Genomic DNA, 22814 nt, shown 5'->3' with positions numbered 1-22814 from the left:
TGGCAAAACAAAATCTCCCATGAACAAAATCTACATTACCCAAGTTAACAAAATAGAAAGTCTAAATCAACAACAACAAACGTTCCTGTATTTTCTAAAAAGTAAAAAATATGCCTTTTCTGCTCTCTCCACTGGCATCGGGATGTGATGGATTTGCTAGTAAATTACTTCAGATTTTCGAGGTGCATTCTACTCTTTCAATGGTCTGTGTTCAACAATTCAGGCCACTCTCGGCCCAATGTATAGTCAGCTCAATATAACATCCCTGTCTTGTAAGGTAAACTCTCCTGGGTCACAGAAAATGGCTGGGAGGTCATTGGTTTATCTTGTGAAGCAAATATGACATTGATCCCTAGAGCTGATAAGGGAGAGAACTTCCTAACCCTTGCGGCGACAGAAGTAGCAGGGCCTGGCCAGAGGCTCAGGGGTTGAACATCCTCTGAGCACCAACAGGTTGCTGGTTCAACTCCCGGTCGGGGCACATACCCGTGTTGCAGGTTCCAGCCCCACTCAAGGGAGCTTATGGAAGGCAACCAATCAATGCTTCTCCCTCTCTCTCAGGTGAGGATTAACAAATAATAACAGGGGAAACATTATCTCCTCACCAATTCAAAATTAAATACTCAAAATTATAAGGAAGCTGATAGGAAATTATTTATGGGAACGCTGCATGTAAGATCAACATCGAGACCTCTCAGCGAACAAAATAAGATTTAAGTAAGAGGAGCTCACTGTAAGTGCTCATTGAAAGCATTCGGGCTGAAATTAAGTAAGAGAGGACTACCTTACGGGTTAAATTGTTTAAACTGATTCTCCCTCCCCCAGCAAACACTTCCTCGTGCTAGCCTCTGGGGCTGCATTTCATTCCGCAGGAAGATTGAAACAAGCCTAACCTTCGAGCCAGGCAGCCAGCGCCGGGAGCGGGGAGGAGCGAGCCTTCACCGCGCCTGCCTGGTCTGAGCAGTGGGTCATTTTAAGCACTCTCTGCGACAGACTTGCTTTGGCGCCTATAAATGAACAAATGCCAGTTTTAGATATTAAAAGAAAACGTGTGCTTGTTTCACATCCCTGCTTGTTTAAAAAAAAAAAGAAAAGAAAAAGGGAGCCCGATCCCAGGGTCTGCCTGCGCCTTCCCACACCCGATAACTAATGCTCATCGAGGAAATAACCTTTTTCTGGAGAAAAATCAATCCGTTAGTCTTATCCAAGCTCTTTCCCGGGGACCCAACTTGCTTCCTCACCCAGTCTATTTCTCACCGGCTCCATTCCTTTGGAGTTCCAGCCGGAAGCAGGAAGTGTCAAAAGCATCTTCTTCGAGCCTGGCCTGAGCATTTCAGGGGAAGCGGAGATTGATCGGTCTGGTTCCAGGTGGAGTGCAGCGCCCAGGGCGATTGTTACCACCACAAAATTACCGTAATTACCGGGCACAACTGAATATCCCAATGACGTCTCATTAGGCATTAATGACATGAAATAATTACTGTTAAAGTGACCTCTATGTCAAGGGTATCAGCGAGCGAACCATTTAACACCAAGAGAACATGGTAATAGCCTAAAACCGGGCCTCGCCGGGATTTCAGCACGCGGAGATCGCGAAGGTGAAAATCTTTATAGAATGGCTTGTGTTGTATACAGGACCAACAGCAGAGACAGTTTGCGGTACGTGGCTCATGCTTGGGCAGTAAGTCCTTTATACGAACTCTGCCTTTAAAAACTTCTACGGACCAACTGCACTCGCTATAAAGGTTTTCACTGGCTCGTTGAGACCAGCAGGAAACGAAGCCCGGCCGCAGGACTTCCTGAGCAGCAGGAACATGCCCGGTGCTGGCACCCTTGGGAGGTGGCTTGGGGTTTAGCAGAATCCGAGCAAGGCAAATGGCTAAAGGCCATACGGTTCCTGAGTACCAAGTCAGATTTGTTGGCATCTACCTTGCAGTGTTTAAATGCATTCCACACATAATTTTCCCCACCTCAGAGTTAGCCACTGTTGCCCAATGGGTACAGCTGGCAGTGGATGCGAAAGCAAAATTCCTAGGACGAATAAAACCAACACCCACTAATTGTTGGATCAAGACCCACCGATGCCTAGCAAAGCATGCACGCTAACGAGCGCGTGTAGAATACCACCCAGTGCTGATTTTTCAAGGATCGCGGGATCATCGGACTGACCTCACTACACAGGACCCAGGAAACGTGTTGTAGTTCGTTAGTGATGCACCGAGTTCTTTGATGCTTCTGGCACCGTGGAGAGGTGCTGGGTGAGGCAGAGACCGATTTCCTCTTTGAACTGAAAATAGGGCCTCACTCTTCTCAGCCTCTTCGCCAGCACAACTAGGCCAGCAGGGACAGCGCCTTGTAGTTGGCAAAGCTTTTCTCAGGGAGCCATCTGAAGCTGAGTGGTCTCAACAGCTTGAGCGCTAGACTCAGGCAACCTTAGATTCGGAACAATGTTTATTTCTAAATAGATGGAGGCAGACCAACAGCAGCGTCTTTGGACTTATTCTGATTCTGACTGTAAGCGCTCCCAAGGCCTGGGCCCCCCAGAGCATGTGGCTGTTCCTACTCGATGGACTCGCAGACAATGCAGCAGGCTCTCCTGCTGGGTGGTGTGGTCGACAGCACGGGGTGTCACCAGCCTGTGAACTGGGGAACGCGAAAGGGAGATGTGTCTGCTATTTCTAAGGAACAGCAAAAAGAAACTGGCTGGGGCTGCGGAGAGAAAGGTAGAAGTGTGGACTTGTAGTCTGTTCTAGGACTGACCACAAGCCTAGAGCTGGGACACTATTCAATGTGACCTACTCCAAACAGCTGAAGAACTAACCACCAGGGATCCTATTCAATGGTGTGAGTGAGTGTGTGTGTGTGCGTGTGTGTGCGCACTCTAAAACTTCTAGGCGTGAACTTGCCCCTTGGAGTATGAGAATACTGTCAGGGAACAGCGCTAGGTGGGGTCATGGGAGCGGTACACATCTACGTCCCTGGCTCCTCGCGAGGACTGTCCAATCCGTAACACAGACACCTTCTGGGTAGGTGTTGATCGTCTTTATTTCAAAGGCAGGATGGGAGGGGGGAAAAAGCCACTCAAAGTCTCAGTAATTCAATAATTTATTCCTCTAAAAAAGTGTGTAAAAGTATATAGCTCTCATTCACAAGGTATATATGAATGACATTTAAAATGGAGGCCTTTTAGTATTGTTTCTTTTATCAAAGTCTTTTAGTGTACTGTACCAGCGTTATACTGCAGGGTTTTTTTCAATGAACTTCACATATTTTTGTATTCTTTCAAATTGTTTGCTATATATAAAAGAAGCTCACTGCAAAATGCTTGAAGGAAAAAAGAAAACAAAAAAAAATTCAGAACTTCCCAGAAATGTACAGCTTTTACATTTAAAAAAGGCTCTGAGATATACATACAGGCATGCTGGATACCCCCCTCCCGCCCGATTCCCCTTTTTAGCTCAAACCATAGTAAGAGTTCTGATTTCTGCAGGATTGCCAAAATTAAAAATTAAAAAAAAATAAAATAACTTCTCACTCTGTAGCAAATCCAGGGCTTGTACATTTCAGATTAATTCAGTAAAAAACTCACAAGTAAAATAATGCATATTTAAGGGAAATATTATACAGACTTTCACACAGAAGTACATAATAAGATTTTTTAAAATCTATTGCCATTCATTTATTTTTGCACAAAAACGTATAAATATGTCACCAGCTTTTCTTAACTTAAAAAACTTAAATAAAAGACACCAGATGAAATCTACCCTTTGCTGCCTTTTTTTTTTAAATTTTTGTAGGGTTTTTTTGTTTGTTTGTTTTTTTTTTTTTTCTTTTTCTTTTTTTGCTTAGAATTGGGTTTCTAGGGAAGAAAAGCCCCTGCATTAAAAACAGCCCATTAAAAAAAAAATTCAAAGTTCTGATGAATTCTGGAAAAAAAAGCAACCCCAAAGTGGTAAAAGATTACAAATATCTACTTTACAATTTGTCTTCTCACCAAGATAATTTTATACAAGTTTACAATCTTCATCATCTTATGCTCTTCAAAAGGCCTTGAGAATTTTTCCTTTCTGATTAAGAAAAAATAGCACTGCAATATTTTTAAAGTCAATTTTACACTGTACACATTAGATACAAATGGTTTTGATATATCAGATTTTTTTAAACCTATACATTGCGAAAGTCAACCCCCCTCAATTGGTGGAACAGAGAACAAAATTATCCATTTACAAGTTATTTCTCTGCTTTCACATTCCCACCACACCACTTTTTTTTTAATATAATGTTTTAAACGTTAGATTATTTCAAGAAAAATACTTTTACAAAATCCTATTGTTATTACATTTTCCTTTCTGTTAACAACCAGGACATGGCAGTCTCTTGGAAGAACGTTCGTAGTTTGCACGGTTCTCTGCACAGACGACTAGCGCCCCAGGCCTGGCGAGAGCGGCTCTCGGGCCAGCCCCCACACCGCCCTCTCACAACACACGCCAGCGAGGGCTGAAACGGAATCTTAAAGACAACCCTCTCGGGCCTGGAATGAGGAGTCATAAAATACTTCAATTAGCCACTAATGCTTTAAAAAGGCATTTTTTTTAAAAAAGTCCCACCACGAAGGCTCAACTTCAAGTACTAATTTAATGGTTAAGTTGTAATATTTCTTTGAAATAATATTACTATGGTCCAGAAAAAATTCACCATATTTGTAACTGATTTTATGAGCAAACACTTTCAATTGTAGTATGTACATGAGTCCCCTTTGACCTAATGAGAGGAGAGACCTGGCTTTCAATAAGAATTCACTAGAAAATATATCCCCCTGGCGACTATATAAAACTAAGGAAGGGGCGTGCCTCCATGGCTCTAGGTTGGGCTTGACTGCCTTCTGTATAAAATGGTATCCTTCATGAAACGCTGAGACGCTGGCCACTTTAACAAGGAATAGGCAGAATGCTTACCCAATTTGTTCTTAGCAAAACCTGCTGCTGGGTGGTTAGAAATATATTCCTTTTTATGCATATCTCCCCAATTTGTTTTCACTCCTTTTCTGGTTCTTAGGACAGAGGTATGTAGTCAAAGAATCCTATGGTGGGTCTGAGTTGGGTTTCAGCTACTGTACCTGGTCCTCGCAAATTAAAAAAAAAATTAAAAGTCACAAAAACCCTATGACACAATTTAAAATAAATAAACAAAATGAAGATGTCTCCAGACTTCTGTATCTACACACAGGTATGGAGTTAGCCACAGCACTCACGCCCTCGCGATGGGCGCACTAGGGAGAGAAGCCCACGGTGAAATCATGTACTTGAGCTGGTTCTCATTTGGAAAAAGTCCTAGAATATGGAGTTCAGGTAACCCACAGGCCATACACCAACAACTAGAGGATTTCATCCAAAGGGCTAACCTACCCTTAGTTTTAGACTGAGACTGAAAACACAGGCTCTTGTGTGCAAAAGGATACCGTCTCTTCTGTTTCCTCCTAAAAACCACCACCAGCCGGAGCTTCCCATGAGCCAGGGTCCGGGTGCCCACACCACAGCCTGGCTGGAGTCGCTGCTGTGGAGGAAGTGTCCGTGAGTCACTCTGTGAGGAGCGCTGCAGGACAACACGCCCGCGGAGGAGTCACAGTGCAGGCCTGTGCAGGGTCTCGGGAAGTGGGCGGGCACCTGCAGAGCGCAGCAGGCTCCGTGACTGAGGCTGCAGGAGAAGGAACCGAGCCAGAGGACAAGTGCTATTCCGTTAGAGTATATTCATGATGGCATTGTACAACTGAGTGAGCACCACAAAGTGGACGGGAAGGCAGGAGGTGCGGTCCTGGGTGGCCGGATTGCATGTGAGCCAGGACAGAGCGTTGTACTGCTCCAAAACAAACCTGCGGAGAGAAGACTCAGGTCAGGGTACAGGTCAGGGTACGGGCATGGCAGGTGAGGTGATCGCAAATTCTAACGTCCAGGCATTGCAGAAAGAGGCCCAACATCCTCCTGAACTTGCCCCAGGCTCTCTACCGCGTTCCTGCCTTTCACGGCCCCTCTTCCTTCTCGACCTGCCAGTCTCAAAGGGCAGCCACTGGCCACATGGGAACTCACATATGCTGTAAGCATAAAATGGGCCCTGCTTTGTAAAGACTTAGCATTTAAAAAACATGTAAAATAGCTCCTGAATATTTTTATGCTAATTACTGCTGAAATATTTTGGATATATTTGATGTTAATCCTGATATATTTTTTATATAATTGATGAATTTGCCACTAAAGGTAACCTCACTAATTTTTTTAAAAATTATTTAATGTGGCTACTAGAAAAGTTTTCATTAGATATGTGGCCCACGAGGCTAGGGAAGCCTAAATCATAATGAGCCGGTTCTTGCTGAACTGTAATTCTCAAATCATTTAAGAATCCGAAAACATTAGAAAAAGCTTGTATATTTTCTCAACATACATGAAGAATGCTTATGGCCTCTTAAAATGCAAGAAACTTTGTACACACTTCTGAGAGGCATTCTCAACTATGGAATTTATATTATAATTAACTGCATTTATAAAATTGATATGAGAGGCTAAAGATGTTTGCTTTAAGTTCCAGACTGCCTTCTAACTACCCACCCTTCATTCTGACCTATTACCATGAAACGCCTCCTCTAAGCAGGCAGCAAGCCAGCTGCACTTGCAGGCCACTGTCCCGTTTAACAAGCCCGCCGCCGTCTGCCCTGCGTCCACAGGGGCCTGGCTCCAGCTGGAACCGTGCCCCACTGCACAAGGCGGCATCTCTTCCACAAACACCGCGCCTCAATGAAAGCCTGGGAAAATCAAGAGCAAAGGAAGGAACTTCAAATGTGCTGCTGTGTTGCCTGGGTCTGCACCCACCTCAGAACATCAGATGTGGTTTTGGAGTCGAGAGGATGTGGAACCCACTGCGAGTTGCGGGTGGGGAGAAGTTCGTCCGTCTGTGCTACAGAGATGTGGTGATGCAGTGACGCCTGGGGAGGAACAGAGACAGTGACCTTCCTGGTCTAGCTGGCCCCGGGCAGAGAAAGGGCCAGCCCAGGCCTGCCAGAAGTAGGTGCTCTTAGGGTCCTTAGAAGTCAGGGCATCTATGAGCCTGTGAATTTTAAGCTGCTCAGTAACCCCAAGGTGAGCCCACATAACTCCATACCCTAAAGTTGAAAATAAAAGCTGGCATTGTCAATGATTACATCATGTGTCCCTTGAGGTCTTACTCTACTGCCCCCCTTGAATATGTGGTCACTGGATTCAGTAGGTGCCAGCATGCTCCATCCACTATAAAGTTCCCCATCAATTTTTAACTTAATGGTTTTAGCATAGTTTTATTTATTAAACAGCTAAGAAATATAATATGTAAAGGAGAGGCAACAAAGTTGCTGGAACCTTTCTCTTTATTTTTCAATTTTTAGGTTAATGAATTGCTGCTCTGGCAGCTTCAATAGGTAACGGATAACTGTTTTGCTTTTCAGCACCATTATGAACCCATGGACTTATTTCATCTGTTGCTACCATCATTCTTTTTGATGACCAAATGGTATCATCCTTGGGCAATGGAAACCCTCCACCGGGTCCCTTTGATAGGACTCTAATAATTTTAGGCGAATTCCTTGCTTTTTAAGGATGACAAGATGTCTGTCTCAGGTTCAACTTGAATAATTCTTACTTCAGATCTGGAATCAGTCACCTCTTCAAAGAATTCTGGTTCTTTTCAAAGACAAATGGTATTTAGGAACTACGATCATGGCAACAGAGGTGTTTATTGCTACGAAGTTGTCATTGCTCCTAAGCCTTCCCAGTAGACCGAGTTGAAATATGTATATACATTTTTAGAGAGGAAACAATAAATGTAGGGTCATACTGACAATTCTAATTCAAAAATAAAGATTACATGAACTTTCATATAACTTCTTTGATTTCATAATAATATGTTAAAGTCATTAGGAAAATTCCTTCAATTATTTTTGGTTTTAACATTCCAGATGTGTGTGTGTGTGTTATACATTACTGCACAGTAATCTATACTCCACAGATAATTACATAAAAATACTTCTCAATTTGTTATGGACAACTAGTATTCCACTACTATAGTTTATTCAACCAGCCCCTACTGGTGGATATTTCAGCTGTTTCTAATCTTTCACATATGTCATTTTTTGTTTTTGCCAAAGTTTCTTTTGAATAGATTTCTAGAATTGGGACTGCAGCATCAAAAGAGAAATGTGTAGGTCGTAGAATCTGGCTTCTCCCACAGCCCTGCAACAGAGTTCTGTTGTCAAACCTTTGGGTTTTTGCCAGCCTGTGGCTGAGAAATGGATTTCTTTCCAGTTTCCTTCATCCAAACTGGAAGTGGAATCTCTTTTGTATTTAACCTTTAATTTGGATTAAAAGTTTCCAAGAAATACACAGGAAGAGCAAGTGTAAATGTGGAGTTTTTTTACCTAACTCCTGCCTTACTCTGATGAATGCTGCCAGCCCGTGGCAGGGGAGGAAGGACAGCTAGCTGTCATGTCCATGCAGGCCAACTTCACTGACAACAGTGCAGTGGGAACTGGGAGAAAGACCACGATGCAGAACCCTGTGTCCATCCTAGAGGTACCCTGTGGGCTCCACCGAGTCCCCTCCTTGGGTTAACGTAATTCATTTCTTTGTGACATGGTTTGGGGTTCATCGCCTAAATCCTACTCTCCACTTACAACTGTAACTGAAATATCCTCAGAGTGTAAGTAGAATGTGAGAGAAACAGGGAACAGAATAAGACTATGGTGACAGAAATTTCTAACCAAAAGTCAACTTCAGCAAAAGTTACTCATTCCCTCCCCTCCCCTCAAAACTTCAAATATGATACCAAACCAACCTTTAGGAAGAGGGGACACTGGTTCTGAGCCTGGGGACACGATGACCAAAACCACTGGGGGAGATTCTCAGCTTTGGCAGTTGATACGAAATACCCCAGGGCCAGCGGCTGCTGCTTCAGCTCCTCCGGAGCCTCTCGAGAAAGAAGGCGCTCGCCCTGGCTCTACAGAACAAGTCCCCAGGCATGATCAGCATTTGTCACCCAAACACACTCTTTTAGAAATCAACTTAAAAAAACACACTGAGATATAATTGACATAACACTTATATGAGCTTCAGGTGTATAATGTAATAATTCATATTTGGGTATTTATATCTATTGCAAAGTGATCACACAATAAGTGGTTGACATCCATCACCACACACAGTTACAAAACATTTTTCTTGTGATGAGAAGGCTTCAGATCTACTTTCTTAGCAACTTTCAAATATGTGACACTATTATTACCTATAGTCACCATGCAGTACATATGCCCCATGACTGATTTGTTTTATAACTGGAAGTTTGTACCTTTGACCACCTTCACCCACTTTTTATCAAGTCACCCTGCACACTGTAGTGAGCAATCCCCTTTCTGGCAGCATCTCACCCAAAAATGCCAGGTAACTGAGGAAGGTCAATGGGGAGGCACTGTCTCTGCTGCACACAGACATCTGAGGGAAAGTACTGCTTTGGCAGAAGGTACCAGCGAAACCAATGACATCAGTCAATTAAGTGAGAATTTATTTTCTTTGGTTTCTTGTCTGCAGAATGTTAACTGTTGCGTGGCATTACTAGGTATCAAACAAAAAATGCAGAGAGCAAATCTCTGACAGCTAAAGGTATCTCTGCACTCATGTGCCAGCAGCCAACCCCAAATACACAGCTCACCTGGCCGCGTGCTGTCAGGGACACTGCCAGGACACGCAGCCCTCCCCACTGCCTGCAGGGCGGGACACTGCCGACCTGCCAGCCGTGTGAGCTGCTCCTGAAGAAGCCTGTGTGATGGTCAGCAAACCTTTCCTGACAGGCTCTTGTAAGAGACTCCTGTGCATTTCTGAAATTGGCATTTCCTCACCTTTGATTCTTTTAGCTAGCTTCAAGAGATGAAAATACTAGTATAGTTTTCATGTAAGCAATGATAAGTAATCTGTTTTCACGAGCCTTCTGTTTCAAGGGGGAAAAATTCTCAACTACTAAACAAAGTTGTATTATATCTGAGATGGTTAAAGATAAAAACTTACTATAACCTTGAACAAATTCTTTCCCCTGTTGTAATGTCTTAACTGGGTATCAAAGCATGTTAATGGCTCAGAAAGAGGAAATGCTAAAAACCTCTCAGGGGTCACCTGGCTATAGGTGCTCTGGATTGAGAAAGGCCACCTGACTAGCTAGCTTCAAAACAGTGCAGTTTAAACTGTGGCATTCAATGAAAGACTTTATTTAGGGTTGGGAGCTCCAACAAAGAGAGAAAATACAGCACACCTGTTTCTTATAAAACTAACAACACAATTCAATCACCAACTCTAATGAATAAACTGAAGGACACCATCAGTAGTGGAGGCAGTAGTATTATTTCCATTTCACAGATACGGTAACTAAGGCTGAGAAAGGTAAAAGCAGCTTGTCCAGGGCCACAGAGCTAGTCAGCCACATAGCTGTAACTCAGAGCTATATTTATCCATATTCAGAGCATGCATTCTTGGCTGGTGATATGTTATTTGCCTCTAGAATTCACAGTAATCCTACATTTAAACTATCCAGTGTAAAATTTGTGTTCCTATCACAAAAATCTCCAGGAAACTAATTGTCATTAACTGGCAAATGATTTTTTGGGGAAATAAAGACATTTAGAATCTCTCCTTCCAGAAGGAGGAGGTGGGGACAGGCAGTATCATGAGGGCAGCCATGGAGTGGACCCTCCCTGGTTTCACTGCTCTGTGACTTAAGTTTCAAATCTTCTTTCTCTTGGTTAAACTCAGGGCTGGCAATAAAAGTCCCACTGACAGAGACCTAAGTCCTCTAGGTACACCTTTTGTCTTAAGTGAGTTGAGCAGGGTTGCTTATGCTTGTCCAGGTTAATATATTAGACACAGCAGTTCTTCTGTGTCTTAACCCCTCAGTCTCTTAATATTTTAAGTAAAAGTACAATACAGTGATAAGGCATGAGTCCTCAAGCATTTAAACAAAGCATGAGTAATGACCGAGCCTTGACTCTACCATCCATATCCCTATGTCATTTAAAGATGAAACTACTTGTCAGCTCTGGTTTTTTCCTTAATATTCTAGCATCAACCTGAGCACTTCTCCAAAGGCAGCCTCCTGTGGGCTCGTGCCTGTCCTGCGCGCTGGCCGCAGAGGAGATGGGGACCACATGCAACAAGGCACCCCGGCACTGACACAACAGTCAGGCTCCTTACAGAATAATTACCCATCAACACTGTGTTCTTCAGTTAACACGGTTACTTTGCATTTAAATAAGCAGGACTGTCGACCTAGCCTCTGGAAAACCAGTCTCTGGGCAAAAATTAAAAAATAACCGGGAAGCAGCAAGTAACCAAAACTAACTTTTGTTAAGAAAACAGTGATTGCACACAACCCTTTCAGCATTAATAAGACTATTCTTCTGAAAAAACTATTTATCAGGAATAATATACTTCTTTCAAATTCCTGCTTTTATTCGAAATGGAACAACTACAGAGTCACTTTCCCACTTATTTCTCTTGTACCAAGGACCAAGACCAACGAGAAGAAAGGTGCCTGGAGTAAAACGTTGGTCACGCCTCTGGACTATTTTCCGGGAGACTGAGATGGTTTTACACAGCCCCCCTCCCACCATCCTTACCCGGCTGTGCTGGAAGTGAGACCCCACACCGATTCCAGAAGGAGAGCCAGGGGAAGGGACCGGGGAGGAGTTGGGGGAGGAATGGAGGTTCCCAGTCATTAATATGCCAATGTCATTGTCCATATCATCTGGGAATGGAAGGTCAACAAACATGTCATCTAGAGGAGAGGGAGAAAAAAAAAGCACAAAAATTTAAAAAATGATCCACATCCCCAACTTAAACAATACACTCTTTTTGGGGAGCTATGATTATTACAGGCAGGTGCCGTTAACAAAGTAGTAAGATTTAATGTGTGTGTACTGAGTGCAAGGTGCTGCAAATTATTCCTTCACTTTGCACCCTCTCCAGTGATATCCTAATGTGAAGTATTAACAGAATGAAGAAATAAAGAACATAAAATAAAACTCCACATTCTGTATAGACTGCAAAGGCACATAAAAAGATGGCAAAACAACTAAAGAAGCAATTTAATTATTAAACAAAGTTAACATTGATACCATCTAAGAAAACAACAGACTCCATCTATGCAGCCAAATTAGCCTCTAAATCCTGGAGGCTGAATTAATGCATGTTAATAGGTGTGAACTCACCCTGAAACTGGAGGCCTATTCCACAAGCAGATCAAAGCACCACATTTTCATTAAGAAATCCTCTCCCATATTATAAAAGTAAGATACTCTCACAGCAGAAAATTTGGAAAGAAAAGTACAAAAAGAGGAAAACCATCAACCATAACCCAATCACCATGAACATTGGTTCTATGATTCTTTTTCTCCTCTTTGTTATTACATTGTGCTCACACTATATATGGTATATAGTGTACATATATAGTGTGGTGTCCTTTTACCTTCCCCCTTTAACAGGAGTAAATGCTGGTAGCTGTAAAAAATTCTTTAAAAAATGCAAATAGCTGCATAATATTGAGCATTTATAGTTATAAATAACCATTTCTTAATGAATGCCTTAATATATTCAATCAAAAAAACCCTATTAAGAATAATCAAGTAAAAAGTTGTTTTTGAACAAATTCTACTCCCAGTGATTAGCTAAAGGCAGTTGCTATCATCATATTGCCTAGTAGTCTTCCTACTTTCAAATCAGATCAAGAAATATTTATTGAAAGAGTAACACCCACATACAGTACACTACCAAGCAGATACTACTTTTTGTCTTTCAAGAAAAACAAGAGAAAGTGAATTCCCCAAAAGAGGAAAGTATTTATTTGGTATTGGTAACAGAGCAGACAAATTAAATCTTCAAAACCAGATTCTCCAACCTTCATAAGCCCCTCTTCATACTTCATGTGTTATCACAACACAGAACAGCCTGCAGCAGGCCCATGACTCCACACTCTAGCTCTATCTCTTGTGGAAGAAGCTGAGTTCTAGGCAAACATGGTCCCCACTCACCATTGTTGGGGCTAAACCCATCTTCATTGGGATAGTTGGCTGGAGCCACTTGGATGGTTGAAGATGTTGGGAATACCAAGATGTGTGTACAAGAAGCATCTTGAGGGGTGTTAAGCTGAGATGACTGCATATTTAATGCAGTACTTCGGCCAAAAACAGAGCCCATTGTGACAGCATCTTAAAAAAAAAAAGTATCAATTCCTTCTGTGCACGAGTGAACAACTCCAGAAATGACGTGTTTAAGAGGACCCGAGCTGGAAAGGTAGGAGTCTGACACAACCGCCATGATGAATACACATTTAAAGTTGAGCGCAAGTGTTTAAATATCTTTCAGAAACTGCCTCAGAGCATACAGCTACAGTAACTCAAGCCTCATTTCATATTGGAAAGGTTAAGATAAAATTGGACTGAGTCTATCAAATATGTTTTAATTACTTATATAAGAAGTATTTCTAAAAATAAATCTCCCACGTCCCTTCCTCCTGTGGTTGCTCACAAATTGTAAAGTACTATTCTCCTAAATGATACAATTCTGTAGAAATGGTACCATTCAACTAATAATTATTATAACTAACACTTATTATTGGTATTGGTAACAGAGCAGACAATTATTAAATGCTTACTACATCCCAGATTCTGTGCTACATTATTTATTCATGTCACCTCATTCAATCATCATGGCCACCTCAAGGTAAGAACTATTATCCCCATTTTGTGATGAGGACAGAGCACAAATAAAGTTTTGTAATCTGCTCAAGTGGTGCAGGCAACAATCAATCTAAGGTCTACTGAGCAGGCCCCTGCAGGCCACCTGTCTCACACGCAATACTATTTACCTTTACAGGGAGTGAGAGGAAAGGGTCTCTCATTTGATGAAAAAAATATCTGGGAGGTAAAAACAGTTCTAAAAGTATAAAATTGCTTTGCCATAAAATTATAATAGCTTAATTGCTAATTTGTAAAAAAAAAACAACACCCAAAAACACTCTAGCCTGGCCATCGTGGCTCAGTGGTTGATTGTCGACCTATGAACCAGGAGGTCACTGGTTCGATTTCCGGTCAGGGTACATGCCCAGGTTGTAGGCACGATCCTGAGAAGGGGGCGTGCAGGAGGCAGCTGATCAATTATTCGCATCATTGATATTTCTATCTCTCTCTCCATCTCCCTTCCTCTCTGAAATCAATAAAAGTATATTTAAAAAACAAAACAAAAACACTCTGTGGCCACAATGTTTTGGCTATCCACGTACTGGTACTTGCTGAGAATTTACTGTGGTCCAGGCACTAAACTAAATGCTTTACCCGTATGTGCCTCACCATTCATCCTCAACTATGTAAGAGAGACTGTAAGTATGCTCTCTCGAGGCTGCTTAGAGATTCTGTCAAACATCAATCTCCAAAAGGATATTCAAATATGTATCATGCTGGTGTCCGTTAATCATTTTTGGAGGGTGATCCTGATAACCTTAACAACAATCTGGGGGCAGGCAATAGTAATCAGCCATGACTCTAAGACCTCTCAGTCATAGCCAGAGTGTAGGCTCTCTCCAAGGTGTGGTCAATAAAGGTAAGAAAATCACAAACTACATCCCTTGGAAGAGACCAAGTGGTTTCCATTTTTGAACCTTAAGTACAATTTCCTCTTATAAAAATAAAAAATACAGATACATTCTACACTTGTCTATGAACTTAAGTTTGAGTGGACGAACTGATGTGATGCGTCATTAATTAAACTGACAAGAAGAGATTTACCTGGCATCACTACAAAGGACCCCTGGGGCTCCATGGCAACCAGGCAGGCACTAAGGATAGAAGGAGAGTCTGTGGCAGAGATTCCACACATCCGGCACATGTCCTTGAGCCGTTTACTGATTGTCTGCAGTGAACATTCTCCAAGGAGGATACTCCAATCTGAAACCAAGTATCACAGTTATATGCAGTCTTTAGGAATTCATGTTGCTGTGAGGTTTGAGTGTTTTACCAGTTTTGCCTGGTAAGTGAATTTCCAGGATTGGGCCCTACTGGGAATGTGGCTTCCCACAGGTTCCTCTTCTTGCTACAAAGAACATGTTGCTTGACCTTTATTACACTTCATTAACAAAGAAACAAAGGTCCACTATTCTGTAGACTGCAGCCATGTCTGAAATGGCCTGTGAGCCGCCAGCACAGACCCAGGTAGATTTACACACTTCAGATGCTCTCTGGTGAGGCCACCAGTCTGTTCTATCCCTCCTCCTCCTTCTCCGGGTCTGGTTCTTTCACAGCCCCTATCAGCACTTTCTTCATAGGTGAGTACCATTGGGAAAACCAGTTTTGTTTACCACTTGCTATAGACTGGTTGTTTCCACGAAAGGCAAGCAGCAGCAGGAGCGAGGTGGAGCCTTTCTTAGAAAACCCCAAAGCACTAATGAACAATGGGTGTGAGTGAAGTGCTCCAAATGAAGCTGCAATAATTACGCAGTTTAAAAGTTGGCACAAATTTTCTTTCTAATATTTGTGTATTGCCCCCCAAACATATGGCATTATATCATCTCAGAGAGCTGTTATGGGTTATGTTAACTCTGGGAAATAAAAAGTACGTGGTCACACTCCTGCCGCCATGTCACATGCCACTGATGAAATGCCACTCCTGCAGGCTTCTCTAGCTCTATATGTTTTCAAACAAGCAGTTCTTTCCTGAAAGAGAATGTGAAAGGAAAAAATTTTTCCTATTTATAATCCTAATGAACCTCAAAATGAAGTGGCTGAAATAAAAGTGGCCAGGAACACAAAGCAGTATTCTTTAAAACCACAGAAAAATAAAATAGATTAAGTTTTGTATTTAAAAATCAAATAAGAAGAAAAAGGTGGTATAAGTATTTCTACCACAAACACTCTGGTGATAAAGAACAGAAATTCACAAAGCTGACTGAAATCTACAGGCTCCTATCTGATACTGCCCCACAGAAACAATGTGTGCAGGCCTCTGATCCCTGAAGGAAGACACCGGAGGTCAGTAAACTGATTTCCTGTGTGCTAGGCTCTCCTCCGTGTCTTCATTCCTTGAAAGCACATTTTCTCTCGGTCACACTTACACCCTTCCCCTCTCAGAGGCAAGAGGAGTGTGCCCTTCTAATAAATCATACAGGGCAGGCAATGGCCTAATAATTTCACAAAACACTAAGTGACTAGGCTACGTTTTGATCCCCTCTTCTTCTTCTCTATTACATTCTAACTTTCCCCAAGGGTTAAGAGTAGCTCAAAACCTTTAAGAAATAAGATTGACTAAAAGGCATACTAGAAGACAAGATAGGAATTCTGACAGAAATAAAATGACGAACCCCCTAATGTAATAGGCCTCCAGGCTACTGATATCAGATTCATTATAAGTACGATAGTCTTTAAAAAATGAAAAGGGTACTATCTTCTATTAGTCTACAATATAATTTATTACTAAAACAATGTATGTACAATGGGTTCCTAAGAGAACTTATTTAATTACATATTATATATTTGTATAATTGCTGTTATACCCTAATAACTCACTCAGGCACTTGCTACAATGCAAGTTATATCTGTATCACTTATTTGTGGAATCCCTGAAATAAAATATAAGTTTCATGTAAAAAAACAAACAAACATGTGCACCCTAATACAAGTGTCAACAAACCATGGTCCCAATGCCAATTCCTGCCCGCCAAGTTTTTGTAAATAAAGTTTTATTGGAACACAACCTCGCCTATTTACTAAGGTGTTGTCTATGGCTGCTCTGAAGTTACAATAGCAGAGTTGGGTAGTTGTAACAGTGACCAGCTAGATTGTAAAATACAAAATATTTACTATCTGGCCCTTTATAAAGAAAGTTTGCTTTTCTGCTCTAATACACTTGCAAGCACAAAACCACCTGTTTTTGCTTTTGTGCCGACCTTAGAAAGAAACCACTCCCATCTCTATGCATATATTAAACTTTTTATAAATGTGTCATTAATTAGTAAGGCTTTTAAAAGAAATCTAGGCTTTTAAAACTGTACAAGTAGCTGCACTAGGTTAGTAAATGAGCTGGGCTTAAGGCCTGGCAAGACAGCTACTAGTGGTCAACTGTGTTATGTTAGTTACTTTCAGTACTTTGTGATTGTTATATTTGCAAGAAATAATAAGCAGTTGGTATCCTAATATATAAAAACCCTGGGTCGTAATGACCAGTAACGACCGAGGCTCAACCAACCGGAAGTCAGTCTTGCAGTCAGCGCGGGGTTGCTGTGGCAACCCCGCGCTGACTGCAGGCGCGGTGCCCCAGCACTGACTGCTGAGGGGGCTGTGAATCAGAACCAGAGAGACGCCTGAAGAGAGAAGCAGGGACTGATCCGTTGCTTCTGAGGCAGCTTTTGATCAGCACTTGCATCTCTCTTTCTCTCCTAGTCTGGCCAGCAGCCGCACCTCCATTTCTCTCCAGGCCTTCATTTGGGGCTGCTGATCAGCCCTGCCTTTCTGATCAGGTCCCGTTGATAGGCCCAGAGACACTGACTGGCACAGGAACTGACCAATCAGAACCAAATGTGGGTGCTGTGAAGAACCAATGGCTGCCTAGGAGGCAGAGCTTTTGATGCTAACTAGCATAGAAACCAACCAATCAGAACCAAATCTGGGTGCTGTGGGGAGCCAATGGCTGTCTAGGAGGTGGAGCTTTTGATGCTGACTGGCATAGAAACCGACCAATTAGAACCAAATCTGGGTGCTGTGGGGAGCCAATGGTTGCCTAGGAGGCGGAGCTTTTGATGCTGACTGGCATTGAAACCGACCAATCAGAACCAAATTGGCCAGCAGAGGAGGGCAGTTGGGGGAGAGATCAGGCCTGCAGGGGAGGGCAGTTGGGGGCAAGATCAGGCTAGCAGGGGAGGGCCGTTGGGGGCGAGATCAGGCCAGCAGGGGTGGGCAGTTGGGGGCAACCAGGCCGGCAGGGGAAGGCAGTTAGAGGCAGGCAGGCAGAGCATTTAGGGACAACCAGGCCGGCAGGGTAGGGCAGTTAGGGGTGACCAGGCTGGAAGGCAGAGGCAGTTAGGGGCGATTGGGCAGGCAGGCAGGTGAGCAGTTAGGAGCCAGCGCTCCCATATTGCGAGAGGGATGTCCGACTGCCGGTTTAGCCCCGATCCCCTGTGGGATCGGGGCTAAACCGGCAGTCGGACATCCCCCAAGGGGTCCCCAATTGGAGAGGGTGCAGGCTGGGCTGAGGGAACCCGCCCCCTACGTGCACGAATTTCCTGCACCCGGCCTCTAGTATGTGTGTGTGTGTATGTATGTATGTATGTATCTATCTATTTATCTATTTATCTATATATCAATTCAGCTCCCAGACTAAAGAATATCAGACAGTGGCAAGGTGAATAAAGACCGTTTCAATTTACAACTACTAGTCCTTGTAAATCAGGATTATCTTGCTATTGTGCCACCAAAGCAAAATCTAGAAATACCAAGCTTGTCACTGTCAACCACCAAAACAAAGACCAAAAAACCTGAAGGCTGTTCCTATACATGACTTCTTCTATCATTAATAACCTCTGACATAAAATCTGTGTTAACACTGACTTGTACTTTTCTTTGAATCAATATAAAAAATACATTAGAAATTCTAATATACTGAGTATGCTTTTTATATTAATAAAACATTCTCTGTTTTATACAGTGGGGTTCACTATTTAAGATTTTCTTTGACTGAGTACATGGTTTTGTTACCAATGAAAAGTTTAAAAACCACTGGTTTCTTGTACACTTAAAAGAATGTGAAAATATAATCTGCTTTATTCTTACTACCAATTGTACAATGTTCTCCCTCAGCTCAGTTAATGCATCAGCTCAGCCCTTTTCCTTTGTTTCTTGTGCATATTGCCTTCAAGAATTTCTCACCTTTAAGCTCCCCATGGCCAAGACGCCCGAGTCGCCCAATAACAACTCTCCAGGGTAGAGATGTCATTTGGACAATACCTATGCACCATTCCCATAACTTCTGCAGTCCAATTTTACGTGCAGATACTTTACTCTTCCGTGATCTAAAAAAAAAAAAAAAAATGGGGAAAAGGTCCCCAAATGAATCAAAGTTATCACTCGGACAAAACCAACAGGATTCCAAAGAACCCACCCACACGGTACCCAATGCATTTAGAAAGAGAAATGAGAAAGATTTATATCTCAAAAAGGCACAGCATCAATTTACATGCATCACAAACACCAAGGTTGCTCACCTGTTTGGTAAAGCAATATTTACAATGCAGGTTTCTAGTAACTCCCCATGGAGGTCAGTGCAGGAAGCCAAAAGCCAGCGCTGGTCATGAGATAAACAATAGCCCACAAAGAGCACATTGTATTTCTGGCTCGCTTCACCAAGTATCTCTCCCAGCTCTGTCTGCTTGTCTTTGTTTGGGGCTTCTGTCTGCTTGTCTTTGATTGGGGCCAATATAAAAGGAGGGGAGTAAAGCTGGATGGGGCTGGGCCGCTGAAATCAAAATCAAAATCAATATCAACACAAAGCCACTCAACTTCATGTTTACAACACAATCCAGAGCAGCACTGAGTGAAACCAAGAGGGAATAATGGTAACAGACTGCCCCCCACCAACACCATATATATAAATAGCAATGATAACACAGGCACCAAAAAGACTGTTTAAATGATAGAAGCTAGGGCATCCAACCAAACCAATATTTCCTTATTAAAAGAAATTACTATTTTAGAAAGTAAACTGGCCCAACTTCATTAGTCATTAGAAAAGTAGAAATTAAAACCATAATAAGACACCACCACAAACCCACCAGAATGTCTGAAATAAAAAAGACAGACAACACCAAGTATTGTTCACAATAGTGTTAATCACATTAGCTGCAAACAGAAAATGACCTAAATACCCATCAACAGTACTAGTAAGATGGATGATACACTGTGATATAGTCGCACAACCAGAATATAAGACAGCAAAGGAAATAAAAAAACTACCACTAAAAGCAACAAAAATGATGAATCTCAACATTGAATAAAAGAAGCCAGACACAAAAGGTTATAAATTATATGATTCAATTTATATAAAATTCAAAAAACAGACAAAACTATGTTGTTTTAAGTCAGAATAGTGATTGCTGCTGGACTGACAGAAAGGGAAGGGACCAGAAGGAGAGCTTTTGGGGTGCTTGTTACATGGCATTTTTACTTAGTGAAACTCATCAAGCAGTACACTTGGGGTTACTTTTCAGTTTGTATATTATACTTCTGTGTGTGTAATTTAAGAAATCAAAGCAATAGCTGTTAACCCAAGATAAACATTTTAGATAAACTGTGACAAAATTTAATCATCGACTTTTCAATATTTAATAAACAACATCTATGCTATGACATGGATAAACCTCAAATATTATGCTAAATGAAAAAAGCCAGACATAAAAGATGATATATTGTATGATTCCATTTACATAAAATGTCCAGAACAGGCAATCCATTGAGACAGAAAATAGATTAGTTATTGCCAGGAGCTGAAGGAAGGGCAAAATGAGGAGTGACTACTAATAGGTATAAAGTTTCTTTCTGGATTGATGAAATGTTCTGAAGTTAGGCAGTGATGATAGCTGCAAACTCTGTGAATAAACTAAAAATCACTGAACTATATAATTTTTAAAAGGTAATTTTTATAATATGTGAATTATGTTTCAATAATTAAAAAAAAAAAGAGTCCAGTCAAGGCTGCCTGAAAAGTTTTGTATGAAACAACAGGTTAGTGTCAATATATGAGGTGCAATAAAAAAAGAAAAATAAATATCTGAGATGCAATAGACAGCTTGTGATAAGACACTAGGTAACACATTCTTCCCAAACTCTGTTTTTAAGATGCTGGATGTTCTATGAAAAACAAAAGTGATACTAGTGTAAGATTTCTTCTAAAACTTGCATGATAAATTCTAAGATACAGTCTTCCTTATGTGGCAACGTGCTTGCATGAGACTGTACCACTGTGGAGGTCAGACTTTCCAGAAGCAGGGGCCTGGTGGTTTGGTTCCCCACCCGCTGCATCCTCATCACCTAGTACAGGGCCTGGTGCACAGCAGACACTCGGCTTTGTTTAATGAATGAAAGGTGGTATTCTAGCTGTAGACTGAGGGAGAGGCAGCATTTGGCAATTCATCATTACTGCAATGCAAGTAAAAAGGTACAAACCTCAGTAACTATTCATAACGTTTGGTTCTTTTGTTTTTAATAAAATCAAGTGATTTATTTCTCTCTTCCTGTTTCAACGCAAAAAGGACAAAGCACATTTTTTCACTTATTTTCTTCTAAGCCACACTTTATCTCATGAACTCCTGATGGTGCTCTGCCACAATATTATAATCTTTAAAAATGTTACACCATGCCTTGGAATATCCTTTACTCTCCTCTATGAAAATGCAGAATACTATTAATTACCATTTGAGGTTGTGATAAATTTTTATTAAAGCATAAGAAATGACTGCATCTGAACTGTGGAATAACCACAAGAAGTAAAAAATTAAGTTTATAAAGAAAAGCAGTAACTCATAATTTCTGAGACAAAATAAGAAACAGAAAAAAACCTGATTTTTTTAATTTTAGAAAAGCTAATAAGAGAAAATAGGTGAACTGCTCACAAAAATAAAGATTCAAACTCAAAAGAATAAAACTGCCAAATACAGACATTTTATATAATCCAGAAAGAATGTAGGTTGTCAGCTAAGCAGCTTCCTCTCCTGGGACCAAGCTGACGTGGACCAAGTTACAACAAATGCAGTATTACCTAGAGTTGCATCATTTTTCCATTTCTAAGTTTTTACTTATTGAAGGGAAAGCATTTTATAGGATTTAAAAAAAACACACCTAAAACACAAAACACTTTCATTACCAACTAAAATCAGCAGTTTTGTTGGCTTTTACTAATGGGTAATCTTCCATGCAATAAATGTGTGGGAACTGCATTCTGAAGGCTTTGAACATGCTAAACTTTGCTCTGTGCATCTACCTTCAGTGTAAGGAGATGAGAAAAACAAAAGAAGTGTACAGCTTTGTTTAAAAAAGTTTGGTTCTGGTGTTTTGAAATTCCCCATGCGGTGCGTATCTGTGGGAAGCAGGTTACTAAGATGGAGAGAAAAGCATTCTCTTGTATACAGAAGCCCCGAGACAGAAGAGAAGAAAGCAGCCCCCAGTAAGAATGTGCATCAGAAAATGAGGGGCCTGATGAAATAAACACCCACACAACTGCTGATCAAGAGAGAACTGGGGAAGGTAGAAAGTTAGTGACTAAAGACACAGATTCAGTTCAAAAAATAAAGAACAAGTAAATATAGGAGAGGCGAACATAAGTAACAGTAATAAACATATTGTTGCCCTAGGCCCTCGATAAAAAAATAGCAAGAGTCTGCTTGCCTTTTTCTCAAAAAAATCTTACAAGTTTAGAGGAGTATCTCTTCTATTTGACTTAAGGATTTAACTACCATTCTTAAATAGAGGAGGAACAATCTAGCTACCGACTCCCCTGGCTTTCTGCAAAGGTCTGCCCTGCTACTACCCACCTCCGGGTTCTTGAGAGTCATCTCAATGCTGGCGGCAGGCCCGAACCCTGTGAGGGACTTGATGTGGATCTGTGTAGGCAGAGGTCGCCTGCACTGGCAGTACACTGAAAATGCCATGGACTTCAAGTATTGAATGTAGAAAACTTGTTCATCCTTCATTGTCTGCAGCATGGACTGGCAAGGCACAATCT

General features: G+C 41.5%; 1 protein-coding gene across 2 annotated transcripts in view; it reads right to left on the bottom strand.

Moving 5' to 3' along the window:
- Window positions 1-3089: 3089 nt before the first annotated feature.
- Window positions 3090-22814, bottom strand: part of MED13L (mediator complex subunit 13L) — a 275922-nt gene continuing 256197 nt past the window's right edge. For both annotated transcript variants that reach the window (XM_079762667.1, XM_079762668.1), the window contains exons 23-31: window positions 22624-22812; window positions 19303-19553; window positions 18968-19110; window positions 14840-14998; window positions 13088-13264; window positions 11678-11835; window positions 8854-9015; window positions 6861-6973; window positions 3090-5869 (exon numbers count right to left, since the gene is read on the bottom strand). In XM_079762667.1, the coding sequence (XP_079618793.1) occupies window positions 5737-5869; window positions 6861-6973; window positions 8854-9015; window positions 11678-11835; window positions 13088-13264; window positions 14840-14998; window positions 18968-19110; window positions 19303-19553; window positions 22624-22812 (1485 nt within the window). In that variant the 3' untranslated portion in view covers window positions 3090-5736. The remainder of the gene's footprint in view (window positions 5870-6860; window positions 6974-8853; window positions 9016-11677; window positions 11836-13087; window positions 13265-14839; window positions 14999-18967; window positions 19111-19302; window positions 19554-22623; window positions 22813-22814) is intronic.

The sequence above is a fragment of the Cnephaeus nilssonii genome (assembly GCF_951640355.1).
Source record: "Cnephaeus nilssonii genome assembly, chromosome: 22".
Taxonomy (NCBI): domain Eukaryota; kingdom Metazoa; phylum Chordata; class Mammalia; order Chiroptera; family Vespertilionidae; genus Cnephaeus; species Cnephaeus nilssonii.
Note: the sequence above shows the minus strand (reverse complement) of the source record. Positions and strands in the feature narration are given on the sequence as shown.